Raw genomic sequence first — 27,434 nt, forward strand, 5'->3', positions numbered from 1 at the left:
ACTTGTTTACCTATAACTTAAAATTTGTTAACTGTATAAATATTTTTGAACAGGTAAATTTAATTTATGACATGTGGTTAAATTCTACAATCCCAACCAGATACAAATATACAAAACTATTTGAAATCAAAACTTGAATATACAAATACTATTTGAAATCAAAACTCTAAGCCGCCCTTTACACCATGAATTATGTCTCCATAACAGTTTCGGTGAACCGCATACTTATAGTCTGACAAGCCGAAAGGCTCTAAAAGAAGTTAATGTCCTCCAGGAGTTACTTGTTTATCCAGTCTTTGAGGACGAAAAGTTAAACGGGTCAGTAAAAAAAATCGCAAAAAGGACCACCGGACTAAGACAATTGCTACAATCTTAGTTTGAGCGCAATTAATCACTTGTGCAAGCACTTTGTACTCAAAACGATTCAAATCAATAGCGCACTTTTCTGCTGAAATTTGATATCCGATTGAAAATACAAATTTATCTTGCGATTCTCACGAAAACAAATAAATGCAATGCGATAACGTCACATGAAAAAGGGCTGAAGAGCCAGGTAAAGTTATAGACATTAAAAGTATTCAGTCAGCGCCTAAATCGAAAACGCATTTCTACAACACTTTTCGAAAGCGTCGTTCATTGAAAAACCATTACTTAAACATAGCCGGCGATTGCTAAAATAGATACGAACTAGACGTCCACGCCGGAGAATATAGATAGCAACAGATACTGAATTGAACTGATGACCTCAGAAAGCAAGCAATTAAAAACATACTCGGCAATTATGTGAAAATTGGTTCACAATTGATTCACAAGACCATTATTGTTATTAAATCAAGAAAAAAAATTAATTATTTTTACAAAGACAAGTGCGCGGCATTCCCATTAGATTTCGCAGTTAACTACATTCCTGTTCCTTAATGAGAGGATACAAGAATTGATATCATTAGCAATAAACATTAGATATGGAAACTAAGCTAATTAGGAGAAAAGTTCAAATACCTAGGCCTCTAAAAACGGATTTATTCCATTTCCATTTTTGAACTTTTTTCGATGTTGCCTCGTTTCATTTTATATTGGGTTTCTTGACAACTACTGCTGACAAAAAAACTTTGAGCAGAGTGATATCAGCGTAGAACTAACCTATAGAAGTCAAAAAAGATTTAATGCAATGAAAAGCAAAAATTTTTGCTGGACGAAGAACAAAAACAAAGCACCACACGTCCTGAAATACCATTCAAAGAATTAAACCACCCGCCCATCAAGCTTCCTTGGAAAAAGCTTTTGATAGCAAGCAAATCATACCAATACAAGCGAAATTTAAAAAGTGAAAAAATATTTTCAACTTGTCCAATTTTCTTTTAGAAAAATAGGGCCATAACGTCCAAAATAGTCATCATGAGAAACTTTTACAGTATGGTACTTGATACAGCAAACATTAGGGTCGTAGAAAAAAATCTTTGTCAATGTCTTCAAAAATAAGTTGCGTCAAAGAGATGGAAGCAGGCAACTTAAATCATTAATGCCCCCGGGCGTTACCTGTTTATCCCGTTTTTTAGGACGATAAGACAAAGGGTCAGAAAATTTGTCACGCAAAAAATTCTCATTTGCTACGAACTCCGTTTGAGAGCAGTTAAACAGTTATAACATAGCCGGCAGATTGCCGGAATAGCTGCGAAAGAATAGACCTGCGTGCCATAGAAACAGATAGAGATAGAACAGATACAGATCTAAATTGAACAAAAAATCGTGCGAGATAGAAACAGATACAGATCTAAATTGAACAAAAAATCGACGCCACTCAAAAAACTAGGCTAAAAAACATTCAGCGAAAAATTAATAAAGCTTATGAAAATTCATTCCACAGAAGCCTCTTATTAGGGACCTTTACTGCACATATGAATTCCTTTGACCTTAAACAAATTCAATAAACTTAAGTTTTAAAGTGCAAAAGTCATTTTATTGAGTGAGGTAAGTCACGTATGATCAAAATCTAATCACGCAAATGACCTAAAAACTTCTGCTAAAGCGAGTGAGAAATGACGTCACGCGCGCAAACGCCGTTAGTGAGAGGAAGAAGTCATTCAGAAAATTTGACTTTTCAGCTTTGCTATCTGAACAAATGTAACACGAAAGAGAGCGTCAGACGACAAAACAAAAAAAACATAACAGGACAAGTCCTGACGTACAATTCAAAGAATTTTCATTGACTAAACAGAAAACTAGACCAAGAACGGACTATGCATGGATTGCGAAAACCATTTAGAAAAAAATCCGATCCAAAAAACCGAAAAAACTTAAAATCAAAGTGAAATTGCCGCATGTGAACAAAAAACCACTAGCGAGAAAGCGAATTTCTGCTCAAACACCGTTTTCTCTTTACTTTAAATTTAGAGCGAAAAAATTTCACGCCGCAAAACCACTCGCTTTTTCGCTCCACTTCCTGTTTCGGCGTGACCAAAATCACTACTCCAATTTGACTTCAGAAATCATGAAAATGTGTGAACAGATCTTAAAAAAAAAGACAGCGCCCTTTGAATTGTAAAAAACCAAGAGCACCGCAATATAGCTACGCTCAGCTGACAGCTTCGCAGCTATAATAAGCACAAACCAATCAAATAATAAAACATGACTCAAAGAGCCAATTCGATCTGTCACTAGTAGGATTACGTGGGCTGACAACAAAACGAACTTCAAAAGAGCGCAGAATCAAAAATATTGCCAATACTCTTTAAAGTTATGTTACGTTAAAAATAACTGTTCCAACGAAATATATTATCAAAACAAACGCAAACAAAACTATATAAAAGCATTGAGATTAAATGAAAACAATTTTTCCATTACTTTTTCAAGACATGAATGCTTCTAAAAACATAACCGGCAGATTGCAGAAAAATAGCCGCCGTTGATTCCCATAACCAAGATTGGGATTGAAAGGGAGATAAAACTAATAAAAAAAAAACGATTTTTGTACAAATAATTTTAAAGTGCAAACTATTTTGATGTCATTTTGCAGCTGAACAAACTCCTGTTTCGTAGCGATACCACACAGGCTCTAGCATCAAAGCCAAAAAGTATTATAGATGGTAACTAAGAACAAAGTTCGAGTAACGGGCATCCAAAATTGCGCTTTATGGGTTAATCCCGTTTCTATTTTTGATTTCGTTTTTTGATACTGACTCAGTTCATTTTGAATTGCTTTGCTGAGCAATTGCTATCTAAAAATACATTTAGCAGAATGAGAGAAGAGTGAAACTAACCCAGAGAACATTTCACGCAAAATGTTGAACAAGCTGCGAACTAAGGTAAAGCAAAAAAAATATTCGACGAAGTCCTGACGTATAATTCAAAGAATTTCCATTGACTAAACAAACACTAGAGCTAGAACGAAATATGAGTGAATTGGGAAAACCATTTCCCGATAACAAAATTTTAAGAAAAACAACAAAATCAATGTCAAAAAACAAAAGGTGAAAAAACCACTGACGAGAAAAGTAAATTTGGTTCAAACAAAACTAGAATGAACTATAAATGTATTGGGAAAACCATTTAAAATACCCCGATCCAAGAAATCGGAAAAAAAACAATAAAAAATCAAAGTGAAATTGCCGCATGTGAACAAAAAACCTTAAGCAAGAAGACGAATTTTTGTTCAAACACCGTTTTCTCAGTCTACTTTAAAATTAACATTTCACGCCACCAAACCACTCGCTTTCTCGCTCCACTTCCTGTTTCGGTGTCACCAAAATCACTACCCCAATTTGACTTCAATAATCATGCAAATGTGTGAACAGATCTTAAGAAAAAGACGCCTAAATAATAGCCGTTGAGAAGCTGACTGCGGCTATTAACAAGGAAGCCAACCGTTGCTCTGCTTACATAAAGCAGATTTTAATAAAAGTTGAAAACAACCAACTTTTTGTCTCTTCTAAATTTTAAAATAGAATTTAAACAACAATCGATACTATATCAACAATTCATACTATATCGTTTTGTGTAATAGATGGAGAACTATCGAAAACATAGTTTTAAAAACTTGGACATTTTATTGCTTAAGTTCAATATAAAAAAAGTGAAACAAGGAAAGGAAATAAAATACATGGTATGAAGTACTCGTTTCTATTTTTGCTCTTTTACTTAGTGAGAGGTCCGACAACCAGCTCTGAAAGAATAACATGAACTGAGTTTTAAAAGTCATTAGATTAAAAGTCATGAGATTAGGTAAATCATTTATGATCGAAAACTAAACAAACGCCACAATTCGGAGGAAACACAAAAGTAGAAGTGAAAATGCCGGTATTTTAACGGGGGGACCTGTCCCCCCGTTACAATACCGGCATGGCCTTTGTTAGGTGCCCTTGTCGAAAACTTGTAAAAAGTTTCGAATATTTTGTTTCTCGTGGTTGGCAGACTTGTAATTTTTTTTGTGAATTTGGTGTTGTGAGAGTGGTGGAACTTGTAAAATTTTTGGAAAAAAGTTGGTACCGTGAATGAGAGAAACTTGTAAAATTTTTCTAAAATTTACGATTTTTTCTTTAAAACTCTGAATACTTTTTCTAGTCTAATGAGACTAATGAAGGACTGAAAAGCGAAAGTGACCAACCTGATGGAATACTGAGGTAGAAGAAAAAGATAGTTTAAATTTGATAACTTTTTCCAATGTAAGAAATTTAATAGTTTTGCCAGTCTGAGACCACACAAGTGGCATTAATTTTATGGGTTTTATTTATTGCCCACATGTTTTAATTAACAAGTGCGAAGTAGTGAAATTGGAAGTTTATTGAATTCAAAGTTTGGAGATAAGTTTCAAGTAGAGTTTCGAACTAAAAATAGCGCATAAGAATGAATGGGTGACAAAATATCGTGAAATTTGACTGAAAAATTGAAGAAATTGGGGTTTAAAATTCGTCTGAAATTGGTTAATAAAGTGATTTTATGGCTTCATTACTGTGTCGGTAAATGCTCGATATGGGATCCGATTGAATTTTGGTAAAATTATGAGTTAAAAACAGTTTGAGTGGAGCGCTTAAGGTGTAATTTTGAGAAAAACAGAAAAACAAAGAGAAAAACAGCCAAAAAAGTGCAAAAATTGCTGTTTTTTGGTGGTAAAAAGTTTTAAAAAATTGTTTTTCGCTGCCAATAATCATTTTTACACGTTTTAAAAAATGTTAAAATACGGTGGGTGAAATACTGTTAAGGAATCGAGTTCATATTAGATATTATTCAGTGATAACTTTTACACACATTTTTTGTATTTTTTGATGAAAACAGGCCAAAAATGTGTAAAAATTGGCAATTTTGAGGTAAGAATGTAGAATAAAATGTTCTATGCTAGTAAAAATGAAGTTGACAACAAAGTTCTATAAGGTGAATGATTGCCCGAACAATAAATAAAGAGTGATTGGGTGTTGTTTGCATGTAACTTTTTGTTAATTTTTTGTTGTTTTTCGGCATTTTTTGACAAAAAAGTTAAAAAATTGATTTTTCTTGGGTGAAGAATGTAGAATAAAGTGTTGTTTCTGAGTTAAAACGCCATTTATGGTGAAACTTCATTTAGCAGCCTGGCGAAACAAATAATAGTGATTATCTGGGTGCTGAATATATGTTTCATTACTTTTAATGTTTTTAGTTAAAACTATCAAATTTGCGAAACAAATGTTATAAAAGAACAGTCGGATAAAATAGATAACAACAAATTGTACAGTCTTCAGTGTACAAGGTCATTTTTAAAATTTGTGCTGAAATTGTGGAGAAAAAGTATGAGAGATTAAGAACAAAAAATTTTGACAATTTTGCCGGCAATTAACACATTTATGTTTCTATGAAAACTTCTTTGAAGTGTTCATGTATTATTTCACTACATGGTAGACAAAACTTGGGTGTGGCAACCATAAAAGTAGGTTGAGTTTGAGTTCTAATTTTAGCATATCTGTTCAATCGACCATGTAGAGCCAAAGTGAGGAAAAGTGCTCTTAAATAGTTTTATTGGTATTGCATTTTTTACGATTCAATTCAAAGCAAGCCACATTTCTTAAATTCTTCTTATAGCGTGTTGATACCATTTAGAATGTAATTCATGTCCACAACAGAAACAAAGTTATGATTGAAAAATTTTCCTTTCAAGATAATAGTGACTTTTACCACAAATAATATGAAGTGCGTTTTTGCTAGAGTTTGATATTTGAAATAAGCTGAAAGATCTGAGAATTCAGAATTCAGTTATAAAGTAGTCAACATTTATAAAGTCAGCTTCACAAAAAGAATGTCACACACACGCAACAAACAAAGGAAAAAGTTCTGATTTAGTTTTCATAATTGAGATCGATTCTGCGTTTCTTTGGTGCAAAACACTTGCTCACGGGTGGAGTCGCCATCAAAGCTGCCACTGCTCGAAACATCATCTGGTTTGTTTTCGGCTGTACAGGCAATTGTATCATGAACCATGGCAGGATTTGCTGGTTCGCTCTCAAAATCTGGTTTCATTTTCCAAATGCTTTCGACCAGTTCAAGATCTCTCCAGTAGCCTTCTTGATTTTCATACAACGGAATTTCTTTCACCTCATAATCGCAAAAAAATTTCTTATTCCACAGTCCTATGTGTCTGGGTCAAATACAAACTCTCTGACATAAGACGTTACAAAATTCAGCAAGTATTGAGCTCCTTTCATAAGGCCTTTCCCAAATCGAAATGACTGAACTAAATCAAAAATCACAATAGGCACAGCCACCTGATTCACTGTAACCCACTCATCTAACTGATAATCCTGCTGTACAATGATAACAGTCGGTTTTCTGTAAGTCTAATAAGCAGTTGTTCGGCTGTCAGGCGTTCTACAGGCATTCCGCCAATGATGGCTAGGAGACATTAGAATTAATTTCTTTGGTTATAGCAGAATTTTGGTAATCAAATTGAACAAGAGGAATCTGTTGTTAAAATCCAGGAACACTTCTGCTAAAAAAATTTGGCATTGAGCAAATGAAAGTTGAGGCCAAAAATAGGAAAATAAGTGTTCATTTATAAGTTTAAACTAAGGCGTGTTCAATCAATTCTTTCCGTTTTTGTTGTAAAAGGTTACTCAAGTATTACACAAACGGTCATTACAGTCAAATCTTTGTATTTTAGGTGAACCTCAGTACACTATTTGTTTGAACGTTTCCAATCTTTCCATGCTAGCTATGTTGCATGTACAAACAGATTTGTATCACTTTCTTATCTAGAGCAATTAATGAATGCAGTATATTGTTCTAATACGAAACAACGTTAAAATGAGGAATGCTATGTAGATCAAAAGATATATAAGGCTTTGTGGTTTGTTAACGTCTTGGTTTTAACATGTGCTTTTGCAATAAATTCCATTTTAGATACAGATATTTAGCAAAGTTTTGTTACACTCTTGGGTTTATTAAGCTTTGAAACAAAACTTTACCTCAATGCTTTTACGCTACCTGTTGTGCCTGCATACCACTTAAACGTATTTAACACTTTCTTATCATTGGTAATAAACAGTAAAACGTGTTGTTAACATTATATGTGTACATTTTGTATGTGTGTGTGGGGTTACTAGTGTATTGTGTAAACTTTTTATGGGAAAACATACAAACACTCCTTTATTGCTTACTTATCTTGAATCGGTTTCAAAGGAATTTGCTTTAGAATGATCAAGGTTACGAGTATGCTTAAATCAAATCACTTGTAGTCTGTTGTTAATAAATTGTTTTCCCGACGCAATGAATAATAATCCATCTTCTTATATTTCCAATCATTTTAATGCGGAGCCAGGCTAGCGAAAAGGTATGCGTCTTGAAAACCAATTGTATGCAAAAATTTTTCGAAAAAATTTATCGAGAAAATTATCGGTTTGATCAGTATACCAAAACAACAGTAGGTTTGAATTATTTTCTGGCTACAATTGAATATTTTAGTGAAATTGAAGGGTTTGATTTCGAAAAAGCGCTAAAATTGAGGCCCTACGGTGGTATTATAGACGTAGATAATTCTTCAGTAAATAAACACTTAAAAATCTCAACAGTTTTACGCTATTTTACACGACGCAGGTGGTTTCATATACGAAATATAAAACCAAAGACCTGGTTACTCGTATATGCTTCCTTGGAAAAGTAGTAACTGTTTTAGCGGTCATTTGACGGGATTAGTGTTTTGCTTATATATAAAGATTTTTCATCCCTCAATTTTTCATTTATTGGAATGGTGAGCACCAAAACAGTTCTGTTATACGTTGAGGGATTTCGTCACAGAAAAGAAAAATTTATCCTTAAAGAACTTGGTATTTGTAGAGAGGACTATCGTGAGTTAACAACTCAACGAAAGCAATCTTTCAGTTGGTTGACTAGAAATTTGCACGGCATTGAGTGGGACAGAGGGACATAGAAACTATCCCTATATTTATCTTACACAAATAATTCCAAGCATTCGCTTGAGGAATCCAGGTGCAATATTCTACGCTAAGGGAGAGGAAAAAGTGAAACTTTTGTCAGATGTGCTGGAGTGCTCTTTCATTGATCTGAATTCACTTGCGTGTCCTTCGATACCTGAACTATTTTACACAAAACTGTCAAAATCATTCAAAGGGCAAAAACAATTTCAACATTGTGCTAAAGAAAAGGCCATTTTCTATTTCAACTGCTGAACAAATGAGAGAGGAATTGACGGAAGTGGAAGCACCCCTGTCACCGAGTTCAACAACTTGCGCCTTGATTACGGGGACGGGAAACTGAGTCTTTCAATTTCCAAAGACGAAACCATAAGCCGGAAGCGAAACCGGAAACAAATTTTTACAGAAAAGTTAAATTGTTAGTTAAATTAAACTGAGTAAAAACTTCGCTCATTCACTCATTTAGTATATTATATTGAACCTTTGCTTCAGTGGAGAAAGCACAAATTCAAGAACTCAAGCCACAGTCTGTCCTCCGAGACTCTTACTGATGTCGAAGCTCCCGGTTGGTGAAAAAATTGACAAAAACGATCCTTCACTGCCAAAAGAGATTCAACACTTGAAGGAAGGAAGAGTACACAAAAGTGTTCATTATGACAGAACTGAGAGACTCTGAGTGCTTTATGGTTCATATAAAAGACTTTCTAACTGAGTTCAATTGCTATGAATTGTTTTATGTAAAGTGACTTTTTCTCAACACTTTCACAACACCAAATTCACAAAAAAGTACAAGTCTTTGCCAACCACGAGAAACAAAATTTTTGAAAAAATTTACAATTTTTCGACAGGGGCACCTAAAAAAAGCCATGCCGATATTGTAACGGGGGGACAGGTCCAGCCCCCCCCCCCCCCCGTTAAAAAACCGGCATTTTCACTATTACTTACAGTCTAATAAGCGCAAGTCTAATAAGCGAAAGTTTTCGAAGAGTCTAGTCAGCCGAAAGACTACGAGAACTTAATGACCTCTGGGCGTTACCTGTTTGTCCCAGTTTTTAGGACGAAAAGTCAGAAGCGTCAGACAAAAAAATCGATCAATCGAAAAGTCGAATTTAAAACAGCGCATATAAAGAAGAACACAAGACATTGCTAGACATAGAAGCAACAGAAGAACAGCATTAACACTTGAAATAAACAACATAGCCGGCAGATTGCCAGAAAATAGCCGCAACAGCTTCGTAGAGCTGCAGTATCAAGAAGGTAGTAACAGAAACAGACCAAATATAAATTTATTTTTGTTAATTCTCATGTTATACTTTGATTACGAATCCATATAAGTTATTGCTGCTGCTGTCAGCTGCTCTCCAATAACCTTGCAGACCTTATCTTTTTAAATTAAAGCCAAGAAATGTCAATTTTCGAGACAAAGTCAATTTACCAAAAAATTCATCACAAAAAACTCGCTCCAATAGGAGTGAAAAATGACGTCACACACGCAATTCAGTTGTAATTGCATGAATGAATGAATGAACAAACAGCAGATTTGAAGTGATTGTGGCGCCACATGGTAGTAAAAAAAATCTTTACAAAAAAAACCAAGAGAAGGCCAATAGTAACTCCAGCTACCACTGTGTGGCTATTAAAGAACATAGCAGGACAAGCCCGACATAATCAAAGAAACAATTTACATTGACTAAACAAAAGACTAGACCTATAAACGGGCAATAAATGGATTGCAAAAACCGCTTTGAAAATCTGATTAAAAAAAATTTTGGATAAATCCAAGTCAAAATGCCGCGTATGAACAAAACAACAATCCGTTGGGTGAATTGTGTCTCAAACACCGCTTTCTTACTGCATTGAAAGTGGAGTGAACAAAATTCACGCCGCAAAACCACACGCATTTTCTCTGCACTTCCTGTTTTGGCTTCACCGGAATCAATTCTCCAATTTGACTTCAAAAATCATAAAATCTTGAATATAACTGACTAACGTCGGGCAAATTGCTCTCAAACGACCGGCGAGCGGTTTGCTTCGTCAATAACTAGCCACGCTTTAGTGAGGATAGCGTTAGATTAATACAGGGGGGAAAGGTGAGCGCAGCGGGGGTGGGTGGGGGTGTGGGATCAATTTCTAAGAACCGCTCTTCACACCATAAGCATAAGTCTCCAAAACAGTTTCTGTTAATGGTATACTTGAAGACTAGTGGGATGAACGGCTCTTAGAAAACTTAATGCAAACTGGGCGCTACCTTTTTTCCCCCTGTTTCCGAAGACGAAAGTCAAAAGGGTCAGACAAAAAACGCCCAAGCGAAAAATTGCATAAAATAGATAAACAGGATAAATATAATTGCTAAAAATTGCTTTTGAGAGCAATTAACAATGATTTCCTAAAAATTTACCGTTTAGTCATTTATGATAAAAACATTTCTGCTATAACTTATTGTTAATGAGGATCGGAGATGATGACATTACGCCATATAACAGCAGCTGACGTGCGGCATCAACAAAGAGAGAGAGAGAGAGAGATGAAGTGTGAACGAGAAGGAGAAGGAAAGAAATCCAAACCGACAGAGCGATAAGAAAATTTTCCATGCTGGGATTTGATTCTGCAACTTCTAGTTTTCTAGCCTTCTTAATAAACCATCGAAAAAGCTGAAAAAAGAAGAATTAAAAAGAAAAGTTTTCAACTTCGCAGTAAAAAAGCTCAAAGACATTTTTTGTCTCAAAAGTTTGGCCAAATTACTAATCTCCAAGACTTGAAAAGTTCCGTTGGCCAGTACTGGTCGTTAACTCAGAAAACGAAAAATATTGAAAATTTTTGGAAACAATTGCAAACTTAACCAAATCTTGATATGAATATCTTAAGAACCTTTTCCTTTTCTCAAAAAACCATTCAGTATCCCTGTTTCAAGCCTGAAATAGTTTCAGTGGCTCATAAAGATCCATACACTTGGAAAAAAATTTTCCTCAAATTTGAAAAAATTTTAAATTCTATATAAAAAGTACTAACACTGGAGTCGTAAAAATAATGACCACCAGTCCATTAACTACAAAAACTATGCAGCAGCTTATTATCAAAACTTGGAGGAGGTCCCAGGTCCCCTGGTGCCCGAAAAAATTAAAAAAGAATAAAATGCTTATATTTTTGAAAAAGGCTCAAATTTGTGTTCTAAAATCTTGAAAAACATTCCATTACATCTATATACTATGCAGTACCAAATTATCAAAACCTGAAGGAGGCTCCGTGGCTCTTGAGGCTAGAGAAATCTAAAAAAGACCAAAAAATTCGAAAGAATATTGCAAACAAAAATTGTTAATTGCGATATTAAAAAGTTGAAAATTATTCCAATACAAAAATTTTCCAGTAACCTTTATCAAATACGAACGGAGGTTTTCTGACCCCCCCCCCCCCAAGGATCAAAAAACCTGAATTATGACTATAAATGTCAAAAAATTGAAAAAAATGGCAAAAATTGTCATAAAATTAAAAAACTGGAAAAAAAGCTAGTTTTATCCAAAAAATACTAAAATTTGTGACATTAAATAGTTAAAAAACTATTTCATGGCCAATAAAAGTACAAATAGCCAAACCCATTAAGAGTTTTCTGGCCTCTGGGTGTGGAAAAATTTAAGAAATAAAGATTAAAAAATTTAAAAATTGCACATTTGGTCAAAAAATGCTAAAATTCGCCATGTAAAAATGTTGAAACCATTCCATTACCAATATAAACTATGCAATGACCTACTATTAAAGGAGATTCCTTGGGCTGATTAACATTAAAAATGTCAAATTTTCAAAAAGCTTGAAATAAATTGTGCAAAAAGTATAAATTTGCGTTTATAGTCAGCGGTTGTTCGTCAGTAGCTAGAAACCGGGGGGGGGGGTTGCACAGAGGGCGGGCAGATGGGGGGTGTGGGGGACAATATGGGGGTGTTAACAGTGGAGCGGTCTTTAACCTCTAAGAACCGCCCTTCACACCATAAGTATAAGTCACCTAAAGAGTTTGAGCTGAAACAGAGCTGAAAAGCTCTAAGAGCACCTACTTCCCGCGCGGCGCTACCTTTTCATCCCGTTTTTGAGGACGAAAAGTCAAAAGCGTCAGACGAAAAATCGGTCAAGCGAAAAATGGAATAAAAAAGACAGGACTAAAATAATTGCTACGAACTTCGTTTAAGAGCAATTAAAAATGTGTGCAGAGATCTTTAAAAAATAACAGCGTTCCACCAGTGCAATTCAAATTCTTTAGAAAACGTAAAACAAAAAATGCCCAGACAAAAACCAAGCGAAACTTAACTTACAGCTTCGCAGCGACAAAAAATTCCTCTGCAATAACTCCTCGCACCTAGCCACAAGTCAGCGAAACAGTCACGCCAAGCAGCAAACACTGACACAAAATACTGTCAATTATCGAGTAGTTAAATTGACTGAGAACTGAAATTTTGAATTTCAGCGATGAACTAAAAACAAAAAGAACTTTACAGTTCAAGTTCCTACATAAAATATTATTGCGAATATCAACATACCCAACATACTTGAGATAATAGCCCGCTGAGAAGAGAAGGGTTCTAAAACATAAACCGACTTACGACGGAAAAATTTCTCTCAAATGACACGCGGCTCATTTCAATTCAGGGTCTGTAGCCTAGATAAGTTTTTCTTTATGGGGTGCAAAAACTTCAACCGAAGATGGGGTTCGAACCGCGACCTACTGAGTCCGATTCCGTCAATTCGACGGAGGTAATAACAACTCGACTAACAAAAAATTTCATTTCAAAGTTTGCAACAAATCACTCAAAAAATGAAGAAATGCATGAAAAATTCAATTAGGACAATCCTATTTCTTTAACGCGTGAGCTCTAAAATTTGAAAAAATTTTTGAATGTCTAAGTGGCATCTCGAGGCACATGTTTAAGGACCGCCTTGGGAAGCATGGTTTTGCGAGCATATCGAGAGATCATTGAACTAAAAAGCTCAAAGTAGATGGGTCAGAACCGATCCGGACAAAATACTGTTAGTCAGGTGCAGTAATCACGAGGCTATGAGGGTTTCAAAGGTATGCTCGCCCAGAGGGAGTGTTTACTCTCCTGGCTACTACGTGTTTTTTAATTGCTTCCGAAAGAAGTTTGAAGCATTTATTGTAATCAAAGGTTTTTCTGCAAAGTTTTAGTTTTACATATTCTGCGCTAATCTAGAACACTTAGCTTTCAACTATTTTTCCACGCTTTTTACTGATTTTCTAATTTTTGCGTGATCTCAAATGCTCCGAATCTCAAAGTAATTTTGATACGATAAAAGCGTTTGTGAAAAACGGTGGTCTGTAGTTATTATAGTGCAGTTGGTAAGATGGAGGACTGCTATTCTGAGGGTCGAAAGTTCGAACCCGTATCGAAACTTTCCTTTTTGTAGACAAAAAAATTCTAATCAGCACAATTCTTCCTGTTTTTAGAGAGCAATTCTTGCGACCCGAGTCTTTGTCCCTGATGTTTGCGTAAAGAAAAAGTGTAATCCTATATATTAAACGCGTGAGCTCTAAAATGTGACGCAATTTTTGCATCTTTAGGGGGCCTCTTGATGCGCATGTTTAAGACCCATGGATAAGCGAACATATCGAGAGAATTCAATGAACCAAAAAGCTCTAAGTAGATGGAAGAGAACCGAACCTGGAACGAAAAACTGTTAGTCAGGTGCAGGTACCACGAGGCTATGAAGACTTGAAAGAATGCTGGCTCAGAGGGAGGATTTACTGTCCTGGGTACTACGTGTTTTTCAATTGCTCCCTAACGAAGAAAAACGGAAAAACGAAGTAATTGTAAACGTGTTTTTCTGCAAAGTTTTAGCTTTGCAGGTTCTACGCAATTCTAGAATATTCTTAGCTTTCAACTGTTTTCCCCGTTTTACTTTTTGTATTTAGCGTATGTCAAATGCTCTCAATCTTAAATATGCTTAATATCCGATAAAAGCAATTGTGGGAAACGGTTGTCTGTAGTGGTTACAGAGCAGCTGGTAAGATGCGGGACTGCTATTCTGAGTGTCGAGAGTTCGAACCCGAGTTGGAACCTTCCCTTTTGTAGACATGAAAATTTCTAGTTAACACCATGCGGCCTGTTAGAGCAATTCTTGCAACGCGAGTCGTTTTTTGTCCCTGTGTGCGTTTGGGTGATGAAAAATGGTAATCCTATATATTTAACGCGTGAGCACTAAAAAAATGGGAGATTTTCGCATGTTTAGGGGCCTCTTCATGCGCATGTTTCAGAGCCACATTGAGCAGCATTGTTAAGAAAACATATGGAGAGAGGTCAATGACTTCGAGAGAGGTTCAAAGTAGATGAGGGAGCATCGAACCTGGGACAAAAGACCGTGAGTCAAATTCAGTTCCCACGATGCGAGAAGGGCTTGAAAGTATGCTCACCCAGAGGAAAGATGCTCTGTCCTGGATACAACGTTTTTTTAATTGCTCTCGAAGTTTGAAGTAATTATTATAAACGTCTTTTTTTAACCGAAACTTTAGCTCTACAAATTCTAAGCTATTCTAGGACACTCTTAGCTTTCAACTAAGTTTTCACGCTTTTACTTTTTATTTTTGCGTGAACTCAAATGCTCTCAATCTGAGATATGTTTAAGGATGCGATAAAAGCGATTTTGAGAAGCGATAGTCTGTAGTTGTTATAGCGCAATAGGTAGGATGGAAGACTGTTTTTCCGAGGGTCGAGAGTTCGAACCCGAGTCGGGTACCTTTCCTTTTGTAGACATGAAGATTTCTAATCAACACCATGCCACCTGTTGTTCGCGAGCACTTGTGACGCGAGTCGGTTTATGTCCCTATGTAAGTTTGGGTGATGAAAAATGGTAATCTTATATATCATACGCGTGAGCTTTAAGACAAATTTTTGCATGCTTAAGTGGCCTTTCGAAATGCATGTTTAAGATCCGCATTGAGCAGCATGGTTAAGCGAATATATTGAGAGTAGTCAATGATCTAAAAAGCTCAAAGTAGATGAAGGAGAACCGAACCTGGGGCAAACGACTGTTAGTTAGGTGCAGTCACCACGAAGCTATGAGGGCTTGAAATTATGCTCGCCCAGGGGGAGGACTTACTGACCTGTGAAATACGTTTTTTAATTGCTCCCGAACGAAGTTTGAAGTTTTTATTGTAAATGTGTTTTTGCAAAGTTTTAACTCGACAGATTCTGCGCTAATCCAAAATCTTAGCTTTCAACCGAGTTTTTCACGCTTTACTTTTTCATGTTTGCGTAATCTCAGATGCTCACAATCTGAAATATGTTTATTGATAAGAGAAAAACGATTGTGAGAAACGGTGGTTTGTAGTGGTTATAGCGAATTTCGTAAGATGGAAGACTGCTAATCTGAAGTTTGAAGCATTTTTCTGTTACCATTATCCATAAAATTACTAGGAAACTAAGTTTTGTGCAGTTTCAGTCGCATTGTCCAATCTTCCTTTTTTATAGCAAATATCAGTCGCAATTGAGCACAATGGTCAACAGCGCTACTATCGTAACATTTTAGATGCCCTTAATCATGCAAATTAAAGTAATAAATGCGTTTTGAGACGCGCTTTACCATCATTTTTAAGCTCCTATCATGCATATTTTTTTTTGCACTCATTAAGCATGCGGTATAGCAAAAACAAGCAAGTCACAAACGCCATTGTCCAGAAATTTGCTGTGAAAAGAGCAAAAGACAAGTGCAATACGCATAGATAACTAAAGTGGTGAGACCTATGGCTGTTAAACGAGGAGCATGGGTTCGAGACCGAAATGGTGCGAAACAGAAACCTCTACTTCTTTTAAAGCGTGCGAAACAGAAACCTCTAGTTCTTTTAAACCTCTACTTCGTGTAAATGATTCTCTTGTTATGGTTTTGCGGGCCTGCTAGCTCTGGAAGAAAAAGCGCAAAAACGGTCGATCAAAAAATTTGCATAAAAGACACACGTTACTATACTTCTCATTCGAGAGTAATCAACAAATTAGCCAAATAATGACCGGACAGCCTTCCTAGAATTACAACGGTAAAAATTTGACCAAATTAAATTCAGATTAAAAACGGAAGTCACATATGAACAAATAATTCCATCGCAAAAACTGAAAACTTGTTCAGTAATTTCTTATTCTGCTTTAAATATACAGTTAAAAATTTGCGGCACAAAATCATTAGTTGATGGCAAGCCAATGTCATGTTTTGGGATCATAAAAATTAATACAAGACTTAACCAAAGAAATGCGTGTCGCAAAATAAAGGACCTCAACTCTTAATTATTGTAGACAACTATTTACACTAATTAACTAAGTAAAAATTCAAATGGCAAAAAATTACATAGTGAAATGTCAGTTTTTAATATCATTTAGAGTAACATTCCGATTTCCGTTCACATTAAATTTTATATGGATCGACTGAAAATCAACGGACTAAATTGCCGAAGACTCTGAAAAAATAACTACTGAAAATATCCAGATGAAACATGTTCAACTTGATTATGACTCCAACGTCTTAACTACTTGCATTGTAATTTCAAGAGCTCTATGATCAAGTTGAATACATTTCACCTGGGACTCAACGGAGAACTGGTAACTTCTATCTGGATTTTTCCGTAAGTACTTTGTTGTTTTTCTACAATTTAGGCCAATGAAAATGCTATTGATTTGCTGTCGACTCATCAAATGAAAGATTTTGCAGAAAATGCTCTTCATAAATAGGTAATTTACTATGTAATTTTGCTATTTGAACGTTCACTTCTGCAAGCTATTTTATTAGATATCAAAAAGTGGCAGTTACTAGCAGCTACGTTCGCTCGCTAAATTACGAATGGTCATATAATGGATCCATATCTAATGGGGGTAATCATCGCTTACTATAATGGATTCAAAACACAAATGACTATCTCTACCAATTAATTTAATGTACCTCCAGTAGCAGCCACTGTGGAATTCGCAGATGAACCGATATTTGCTCCCGGAGCTTTGTTCGGATCGTTTTCGTCTTCCGAAACTTCTTCAAACTCATCAATGTCGATCACAACGCTGGATGATGGTCCTGAAAATGTTCATTTTATCAGGTAGACAATTGAACAAAACAACGCCACCATATGTTTCAGTTTGAAGTATTCCCATGGAAAATCAAATTTTGAAACAAAAGGTGTGGTCGCCTATAACACGCCTTTTGAATTGGGATTTGACGGTTTAAATTGAGAAACGAGATGGTCTGCCTTCTCTGTTCGCTCGAAAAACAAATGTGGGATCAAAATATAAGCGGTTCGAAAAGTGAGACTTTGTTAACGGCTACCTGCAATTCATTTTCAATTGGATTCAATACTATTTCTCTACTTGCAGGTACTAGAACGTTAACGGAACTGACATTACTACACACTCAACGTTATTTTTAACTATACCGACAGGAGGCCGTGTTCTCTCCTATCAGACAGTAAAATAGCTTCTAGGAAACGCATATTTTAACAGCCATCTGAAAAACATAGCTGGCATATTGCCAGAAAATAGCCGCAATAGCTTTGTAGATCCGCAGTCTAAAAAAACAGTTAAAAAAGGACCCAAAAAAATTCGTCTTTTCATTGAAGGCTCATAGCTTATAATTTGATTAAAAATCTGTATGTTTTTGCTGCCTCTATCAGCTGCTCTCAAATAACCTTCATTTAGAGTAACACACACCCATTTGACCTTATCTCTTTGAAATAAAGTAAAAAAAGGTCAATTTCAAAGTGAAGAAGTTTTTTTGAGAGTGAGGTAACTCAAGTGTGACCAAAAATTTAATCACGCAAACAAAAAAACTCAAAAATGACGTCACGCACGCACTTCAATTAAAAAAGCATGAAAGAATGAACAAAAAGCAGATTTGAAGTGGTTGTGACGTCACATGGTCGTAACAAAAATCGCGAAATAAAAAACATAGCCAAAAGAATTACGAAAGCGACTCGAAGCATCAACACATCACAAAAAACCATAATTGCAGCTGAAGCTGTTACCTTTTGTATTACACCATTTACTTATTACCTCCCCAAGTCTGATCTGAAAATTGGTGAAAAACAAACTGTCACCAAGAGAAACAAAGTCCAGCAAATTTTTATATTATTTAAAACGTTTGGTAACGTTAAAAAACTCCAAAACAATTAGAATTGAAAAAACTGATAGGTTGAAAACGCTCATAGGGCTATCATTTGCTTTCAAATAACTCATGATTCTAATCTCGAAAAGATCGTGAAAGCCAACGGCAGACAATATTCTCAGAAAGTAAGTTAAACTTTTCAAAAAAAGCTCAAATTTCAGAATCAGAAAACCACCACAATTAGATTTCCAATCACTGCAAATAGGACAAAAAACAACACATACCTCTTCCTTAATAAATAAACTCTAGCTCTAGAGAGCATGATTTTATACTATCTCAAAAATTAAAATCATAGAACTGACATAACAGAATAATAATGAAAGGCAAAAAATCGGTCAAAAACAATACCAAGTTCCGAATTGCAGTAAATAGTAAAATTGCAGTAAAAAGTAATAGGTGGAAATTTTGGAGAAGATTTTTTGGCAAACTATCAGTACTGCCTTACGTTGAATGAAATCAATTGCAAACCAAAGAAATGACGAAACTATAAGAAAAAGCTGAAATCATTCAAATTTTTACATGAAATCAATATAACGAATATAAAAGTAGGTGCCAGGGCAAAGCTAGAACGATACAAAATAGAATGTGAAGAATATGAACACAAGGTAAGGAACACCTTAACAAAGACATTCTTGATTTTTGAAAGTTAGAAATCAAATTAAAAAATCAAGAGAAACGAATACATTTCATTGTTCAGCATTCGAGACATAGAAAAGACAACGAGTCATCCGAGACAAAGATGCATGCTCCTGAACAAAACAAAAAAAGAAAAAGCAGAATTCAAAAATACGAAACATTGAGACATTTTGCAAAGAAAATGTTCAATAAATTTTTGAGACTGCATTTATGAAAAAAATTAACTGTTTTTCAAAAACATAACGCCAAAAAAAGATTTAATTTTTATTGAAACGAAATTAAAGTCCATCATGTTGCACTATTTCTAGTAATTAAAGCCAAAATACAAAAAAAACTAAGAAAAATTGGAAAAAAACTACCAAAATCGGATTAGCATATGTACAATTTTATAAAAACAAAACTAAATCGAGGTAGAAAAAGGCGTTGAGTACAAGAATTATCAAAAGGAAAGTTGCTATATTAACTGATTTTTGACAAAAGACGGCCGAAAGCTCCAAATATGAAATTACTAGAAAAAAGTCAAAAATTAACTAAAAAGTCAAGAAAAATGTGTCAACTTCAAACGCATTTTCAGGCTCTGCAAAACACTGGAGTATCAATGTCCGAGGTTTACATTTCAATATAGCATCGAATAAAAATTATTTCTACAAAAAAACCAAATTACAAGAAAAAACTGGGCCACTTGGACGAAAAAAACGGCTAAATCTATATGTGCCATTCAGTCAAAAACTACTTTTGAAGGTCAAAAAGTCATTCACTAAACGCAGCGCGTGATCAAAAAACTTCTCTCGCTCAGAAAAAAATTAGTTCACGAGGCAATTTTACTCAGTTTCGCTTTTAGGTCAAAACATCGTCTGAACGAATAGTACTTCCGGTTAAAAAAAACCTTAACAAAACCAATGCTCCTCTCCGAGTCGTAAAAAACCAAGAGGCGGCCAATAATAGCCCCAGCTATCGCTGTGAGGATATTAATAAATGTTTGCGCACGATTTGAGGGAGATCAACTTTCTTACAAATGTTGCGAAGATGATAAAATGATTGCATTTCAGACACTCACCTGATGAGGACACTTTAGTGTTGGTTGAATCGGTTACTGTGAAGCCCTGTGAGCCTGAACTGTTAGATATTGCCGCTTCAGATGCTGATGTATCATTCAGTTTACCACCCAAGTCAAATGATGGAAGAACCACTTTGGCCTGGTAACACATCGTAGCCTTCTATGTAAAATCATGTTTAACACATGGACGTTTGAATGAGTAACTAAGTTAATTTAAAAACTGCTCAGCTCGGTGACATAGTGGGTGAACACCTACAAAATCATCAACCCTTTGTCGCCCAATTCAGAGGCCAAATAATTAGAGAATATTTTGATAATACGCAGTAGCCTCTAATCCTACAAAGGTGGGAATTGATTAGGAACAAGTTAAATTATCATTAAAACCATGGTGCGGGGTAGTAATCCCAAAGGTGTCACCTGTTTGCGACTGAGATGTTCCAGTGTAGACTTTGAGGTGTGAGGTCCATTAACTGATATCGTGTACACGCCCTCGTCACGCAGCCTTGATCCGCCCAATTTATTCGACTCTACTACCTAAAGCCATTGCAACAATTGAGCAGTTAAGAAAACGGCTCTTCAAAAGAAATTTAATGCAATATTGCAGCAGTCGAAACTGAAGTAACAGTTCAAAGCCGTGATAAGTTCATTGCAGTTCTGCCAGTACTCATGTAATTTTTCTCTGTTTTTACTACGTTGTCCAAACTGTAGCTAAATAAGTAGAATGCAACTTTTCTCGTATCAATCTCAAAGCAATTTATTTTTATTCAATTGTTTATTTTACTTCCCCTTATGATAATAGAAAACACACGCTATACACTCCAAAATCAGAACAGATTGCCGGAAAATAGCCCCGTTGACTCCACTGACCGACGTTGTGATTGAACCAGTTCGAATAAATAGAGAAAAATTGAGACAAATTTCTTTGACTGAATTCAGTTCCATTCAGTCGAAACTGTGAGTGAGATCAGATGACAAACGTGAAAGTCGTGACCAAAAGTATTAAAAGGTAAAATGAAAAATGCGATCAAAAGGTAAAATGAAACATAGCTGGCAGATGGCCAGAAAACAGCCGCAATAGCTTCGTAGATCTGCAGTCTCAAAAAGATAAAATAAACAGACCAAAAAAATTTCTATTAAATGGTGAGACGCTATAATTTGATTGTGGATCCGTTTAAGTTATTGCTGCCTCTATTAGCTGCTCTCAAATAATCTCCAATTAGAGTGACACGAACTCACTTGTCCTTATCTCTCTGAATTAAAGTAAAGAAAACTCAGTTTCAGAGTCACGAAGTCATTTCTGAGTGAAGTAAGTCACGCGTGACCAACAACTTAATCACGCGAAAGAACAAAAAAATCGTTCCAATATGAGTGAAAAATGACGTCACGCACGCAATTCAATTGAAATTGCATAAACGAATGACTAAAAAGCAGATTTGAAGTGATTTTGACGTCATATGGTCGTAACAAAAATCTTGACGACGAAATAAAAACCTAGAGGACAATAATAGCCCTAGCTATCGCTGTGCAGCTATTAATAAAAACAGCCGGAAGTCTCCAGAACCGACTATAAACCGAGGTCGACTTGAGTCGCAGAAAACCTTCTCATACAAAATATTTACATCATTAAAATATTCACTTTGAAAAAGCAGTTGAAACGAACAAAGCAAAAGTTGAGGAACTTATTGTGAACTTAATTTGGGATATCATTTAATTTGAATCAAGGACTAACAAGATGATCTAAATCTAAAAAAAATAGAAGACAAATACAAAGAATATCGATGAAAAGGAAAAACGAAGATATCCTTTATTAACCTATTATTAACTACAAACTGCGCAATATTCCAACAGTTGTAACAATAGCAAAGCATTTTCGTATCGTTAAAATAGCATATTAGTATGCTAAAAAGTCATACATACAGCATAGGGACGTTAAACAATCGAAAAGACTAGGGCAAAATAAACATACAAATAAGTATTTAAAAATACAAGAAAAAAACAAGAAAATCAACTATTACTTAGTTGATTTTGACAAAGGCAATCAATCAACCAATTGATTGTTTACTCCTAGGTACAATACCTACAGAACACTTAAAAGTAAGCGCTTGAAAATGCATATCCAAAACAAAAAAAAAACAGCAGAAACAGCAAATCAAAAACGGGCCGAAATTTCACTCGATTTAAAAAAATTCTATGATATAAAGAACTTATCATTGGTCCGAATTTAATCAAAAGACAACCAGAGCCACTATTAACACTAACTACAACAACCTAAAACCTCATAGACTGATAACTTGAAGAACATAAAAAAAAACTGAAATATGTCTCAACCGGGAAAATGAGAATCAAAGCATTTAAAAGCTGCATCTACGAGTCTTATATATCTTCAGAATGATCAACGAAACATCCAAAAGTACAATTTGCAGCTAAAAACAAGTACGATGAACTACTTTAGCTGGTAAATTGCTCTAATATTAGAGAAGGCGTGATAAACTTACATCTGATTTTCAAAAAAGGAAATCCGAAAATTGTTTGTTTCTGAAAACATTGTCGAATCACTAATAGAGAAAATCTAGAAGCATTATGCGCCAATTGAGTAACCAATAAATGCAATAAAACAATACAAAGCTCCAAAACTGCTAAAATAGCTTAAAAGTCCGCAAGTAGTTCAAAAACAACCTTTTAAAACTTTTTCCACTCCTTGAACAGACTGCCGCAATAGCCAACAGACTGCCACAATAGCAGCGCAACAGATTTGCATTGCGTAAAATACAGATAAAAACAAATAAAGAAATGAATCAAAAAGTTATCGACGCCCAACAAAAACTATGACACTTTCAGTGATAAATTGATATGGATTGTTTAAATTCACTCAACAAACCCTTCCTACTAATTTTACTCTAATGATCTTAAATACAAATAGACCCGGCAGATTGCCGGAAAATAGCCGCCGTTGATTCCAATAAGCATGATTGGGATTGAAAGAATAGAAGATATCGAAAAAAAAGATTTTTGTAAAAAAAAAACATTTTTTAAGTCCGATTCATTTTGATGGCATTTCGTAGTTGAACATACTTCTGTTTCTTAGAGAGAGGCTACAGGGGCTACTATCAATACCAATAAGCATAAGAGATGTTAACTAGGACTTATAGGAACGACGTTCAAATAGCGAGCATCTAAAATTGGGCTTTATGGGTTTATCCTGTTTCTTCTGACTTCAATTTTTTATTCTGACTCTGTTCATTTTGAATTGCTTTGCTGAGCAACTGATGTTCAAATTCACTTTTAGCAGAATGAGAGAAGAAAGAAACTAGCCTAGAGAAGTCAAAAAGATTTCACGCAAAATGCTGAAAAAGCGGCAAAATGGTAGAGCGAAAAAAGTTCGACGAAGTAAAAAAAAAATTAGGAGCGCTATAATAGCCGGCTGAGATGAGGGCGGCTATTAATCAAAATAAACTTAAATTTTAAAGAGCAAACGTCATTTTTGTTGAGTGAGGTAAGCCAAGCGTGATGAAAATCGAATCAACCAATTGACCTAGACGCTCGTGTTAGAGAAATGACGTCACGCACGCAAATACCGTTAGTGAGAGAAAAGTTAATTACAAAAAGGTGACTTTTATAGCTTTGCTCTGTGAACAATTATAAAACGAGAATAGAGCGCCAGACAATGCAAAAAAAACATTGGTCAAGTCTGGAATTAAAATTCGAAGCATTTTCATTGAGCATACAAAAAACCAGACCCAGAAAATGACCAAGACTGCATTTGGAAAACAAAAAAAAGACTCGAAAAACATTATGAAATCAAGGTCAAATTGCCTCATGTGAAAATAAAAACACTATCAAGAAAACAATTTTTTGTTAAAACGCATTTGTTTTCTCACTTTTGCTTATAACTTGAATAACAAAATTTCACGTCGCAAAATAACTTGATTTTTTTCTCCACTTCCTGCTTCGGCGTCAGTATTCAACTTTGACTTGAAAAATCATGAAATATGAAGTTCGAGTTAGCCGAGTGCGGGTGTCAAGAGGTTGGGGTCAAAGGTTGGGATTCCAAGCGATGGGGGTGAGGAAGACTGGGTTAGAAGGGCTAGAGGATGAGGGTCAAAATAACCAGGTTGAGGGTGGACTGGGAAAGGGTGGTGGGGGTGAATGGGCTGTGGGAGGGTGAGGGAAGGGTCTGACTAAAGGGGGGGGGGGGAGGGCGAGGGTCAAAATCTTATGATTAAGAATCGCCCTTCACACCTTGAGTTTGTCTCGGTGAAAAGCTTACAGAGAATAGTAAGCCGTAAGGCTAAGAGAGCTGCTCAACCTCTTAATGCCTTAACCTTTTTATCCGTTCTATCCGGGATTTTGAGAACAAAAAGGGAGAAACCTAATCCGTCGACCAAACAATCGGATGAAAAACGTAACCAAAGGATTACTGGAAACGATTCGAAGAAACTAACCTTACATTACCTAAATAAGAAAAATTAGAACAAATAGGGAATTAAAAACCATAAGTTACTAGGGACCTTTATTGCACATGAGTTCCTTTGACCTTAAATCAAATCAAATTGAACTTAAGTTTTAAAGTGCAGAAGTCATTTTATTGATCGAGGTAAGTCACTTGTGATCAAAATCTAATCACGCAAAAAACTTTTGCGACAGAGAGTGAGAAATGACGTCACGCGCGCAAACGCCGTTAGTGAGAGGGAGAAGTCATTGAAAATTTCGACTTCAGCTTTGCTGTGTGAACAAATGTAAAACAAAAAAGAGCGTCAGACGTCGAAACAAAAAAACATAGCAGGACAAGTCCTGACGTACAATTCAAAGAATTTTCATTGACTAAACAGAAAACTAGACCTAGAACGGACTATCAATGGATTGGAAAAACCATTTAGAAAAACATCCGATCCAAAAAATCGAAAACATAGCCGGCAGATTGCCGGAAAATAGCCGCGATAGACGCTTCTGGCGTTACATGATTTGAAACAACTATAGAAGTAAAATAGACAGATCGACTACCAGTCCTTTAATAGACCACTAGACTTTTTGGGTTAGCTTCGGACTGTCATTTTTATGAGACACATAAGCTCTATAAGGAGAAAGACCTAATAGGGCTTTTCAAAATTAGGATATTTTCCGTTTGTGCCCCCTCAGCTTAGTGGGCGCATATTATTTGCACCCCCCAGATGCACGTGCAATATTTGGGGGGGGGGGTGCACAAACGGAAAAGATCCCAAAATTAATATTCGAAATCAAAAACTCAAGACTCTAATATTCAAGAATTAGGGCATATGTTTGGCACTATTTAGATACACACTATTGAACTTTAATAAGTAAATGTTCATAAAATTTAAAGTTTCATAAGTGAGCTCAGAAGACATTTTTTTGAGTGAGGTAAGTCAATGTAAAAGTCAATTCCAAGAAGTCACGGTAAGACGAAACAAACATCTGTTAGACGAAGTAAAAAAAAATTAGGAGCGCTATAAGAGCCGCCTAGAATTGAGGACGCGGCTATTAAAAACAGTAAAAATCAAAGTGAAATTGCCGCATGTGAACAAAAAACCACTAGCGAGAAAGCGAACTTTTGTTCAAACACCGTTTTCTCACTCTACTTTAAATTTGGAGCGAAAAAATTTCACGCCGCAAAACCACTCGCTATTTCGCTCCACTTCCTGTTTCGGCGTGACCAAAATCACTACTCCAATTTGACTTCAAAAATCATGAAAATGTGTGAACAGATCTTTAAAAAAAGACAGCGCCCCAATACAATTCAAATTCTTTGAATTGTAAAAAAAACCAAGAGCACCGCAATATAGCTCCGCTCAGCTTACAGCTTCGCAGCTATAAACAAACTTGCTTCACATAAAAAGCTTAGCTGACCGAATATCTGAAACGATTCGAAGAGTTGTGCAACAATCTTTAAACTTACCCTACCTAATTGAGAAAAATAATCAAAGAAACCAAAAAATGAACTGCCGAATAAAACTAAAACACTGAACTCAATTTTTAGTTCAGGGGTGCTGGAGAACTCATAAACTAGCATAAACAAATATTGTCCAAGTCAAAACATTAATTCGAAAATCAAATAATTAACTAGATTCAGTTCTGCCTTATTAACTAGCAACTTCATCATTGATTAAGGAGATTAAAAATAAAACAAAAAACAACAAAACTGATCGAAACAATTGATATTTTTTGAGAACAATTTGCACTGTATTTAAAATTTTCAGACATCAATTGAAACTATTACATAGGATCTATTGCGCCTGATTAGAGATACAATTAGATCAGTCATCAATGATAATGAAAAATCGGAAAAGAAGCTACCAAAACGGTCAAAACCCAAAAAAAATCACTGATTTCCTTAAATAAGTGTTTAGTCACATAAACCATTAACTGGCCTTTTATTAACTAAAAGCCAGACCTATGTTTCAGAACAAGTGTAACCTTTTAAAATCATTAAGAATATCAAGAAAAAACTTCAAAAATAGACGTTAAACTGCCGCACGTAAAATTTCTTATCCAACAAAAAAAATTTGTTGAAACACAATTTATCACTACTTTAGATGTGACTTTAAAAAAACTTTCGCTCCTTTTTTTACTCCAGCATGATTGAAATCACCACTCTAATTTGGCTTCCCCTTTAAATCAAAAAGTGAACAGATCTTAAACATAAGCCAAAATCTGACAAAATGGTCTCGGAGGGGTTCAAATTCATCCACACCAGATTAAGAGACGGGGACATAACCGACTAATGTCGGGCGAATTGCTTCCAAATCACCGACGAGCGGTTCGCTTCGGTAGTAGCCAGTTGGGGCTCAGGGATGCTAGCATTTGTTGTGGTGGCATCAGCGGAGGAGGGAAGGGTAGGGTTGTGGGAGTGCTGGACGAGAGAGAGAGAGAGGTCAGAATCACCAGGTTAGAGAAGGGTGTGTGTGAGGAGAATTTAAGTGTATGTGTGTATTTGGGGGTGGGGGGTTGATTGGGGCAAAGAGGTGTGGACAAACTTTTAAGATTCAGAAACGCCCTTCACACCTTGAAATTGTCTCTTCATAAGAGTTCTGGTAAATCGCGTACTTGCAGACTAGCAAGGCATAAGGCTTTAGGAGAGTTGCTGAGCCACTTGATGCTCTACGGGAGCTACCTGTTCATCCCGGTTTAGAGGACAAAAAGTCAGATGGTTCAGACGAAATATTTGACAAGCGAAAAATTGCGTAAAAAGACAGAGTGACAAAAAC

At 35.6% G+C, this 27,434-nt stretch overlaps 2 protein-coding genes across 2 annotated transcripts in view; one reads left to right on the forward strand and one right to left on the reverse strand.

The window, feature by feature from the left end:
• The window catches only part of LOC142341716 (gamma-aminobutyric acid receptor-associated protein), a 335,133-nt gene that overhangs the window by 214,030 nt on the left and 93,669 nt on the right, over positions 1-27,434 (forward strand). The gene's annotated exons all lie outside the window — the stretch shown is intronic.
• Positions 1-27,434, reverse strand: part of LOC142341715 (uncharacterized) — a 47,165-nt gene that overhangs the window by 576 nt on the left and 19,155 nt on the right. The window contains exons 8-10 of the mRNA XM_075392879.1: positions 20,632-20,748; positions 20,215-20,353; positions 17,310-17,438 (exon numbers count right to left, since the gene is read on the reverse strand). Coding sequence (XP_075248994.1) covers positions 17,310-17,438; positions 20,215-20,353; positions 20,632-20,748 — 385 coding nt within the window. The remainder of the gene's footprint in view (positions 1-17,309; positions 17,439-20,214; positions 20,354-20,631; positions 20,749-27,434) is intronic.

Source organism: Convolutriloba macropyga, chromosome 6 (assembly GCF_964194025.1).
Source record: "Convolutriloba macropyga chromosome 6, txConMacr16.3, whole genome shotgun sequence".
NCBI classification, from domain to species: domain Eukaryota; kingdom Metazoa; phylum Xenacoelomorpha; order Acoela; family Convolutidae; genus Convolutriloba; species Convolutriloba macropyga.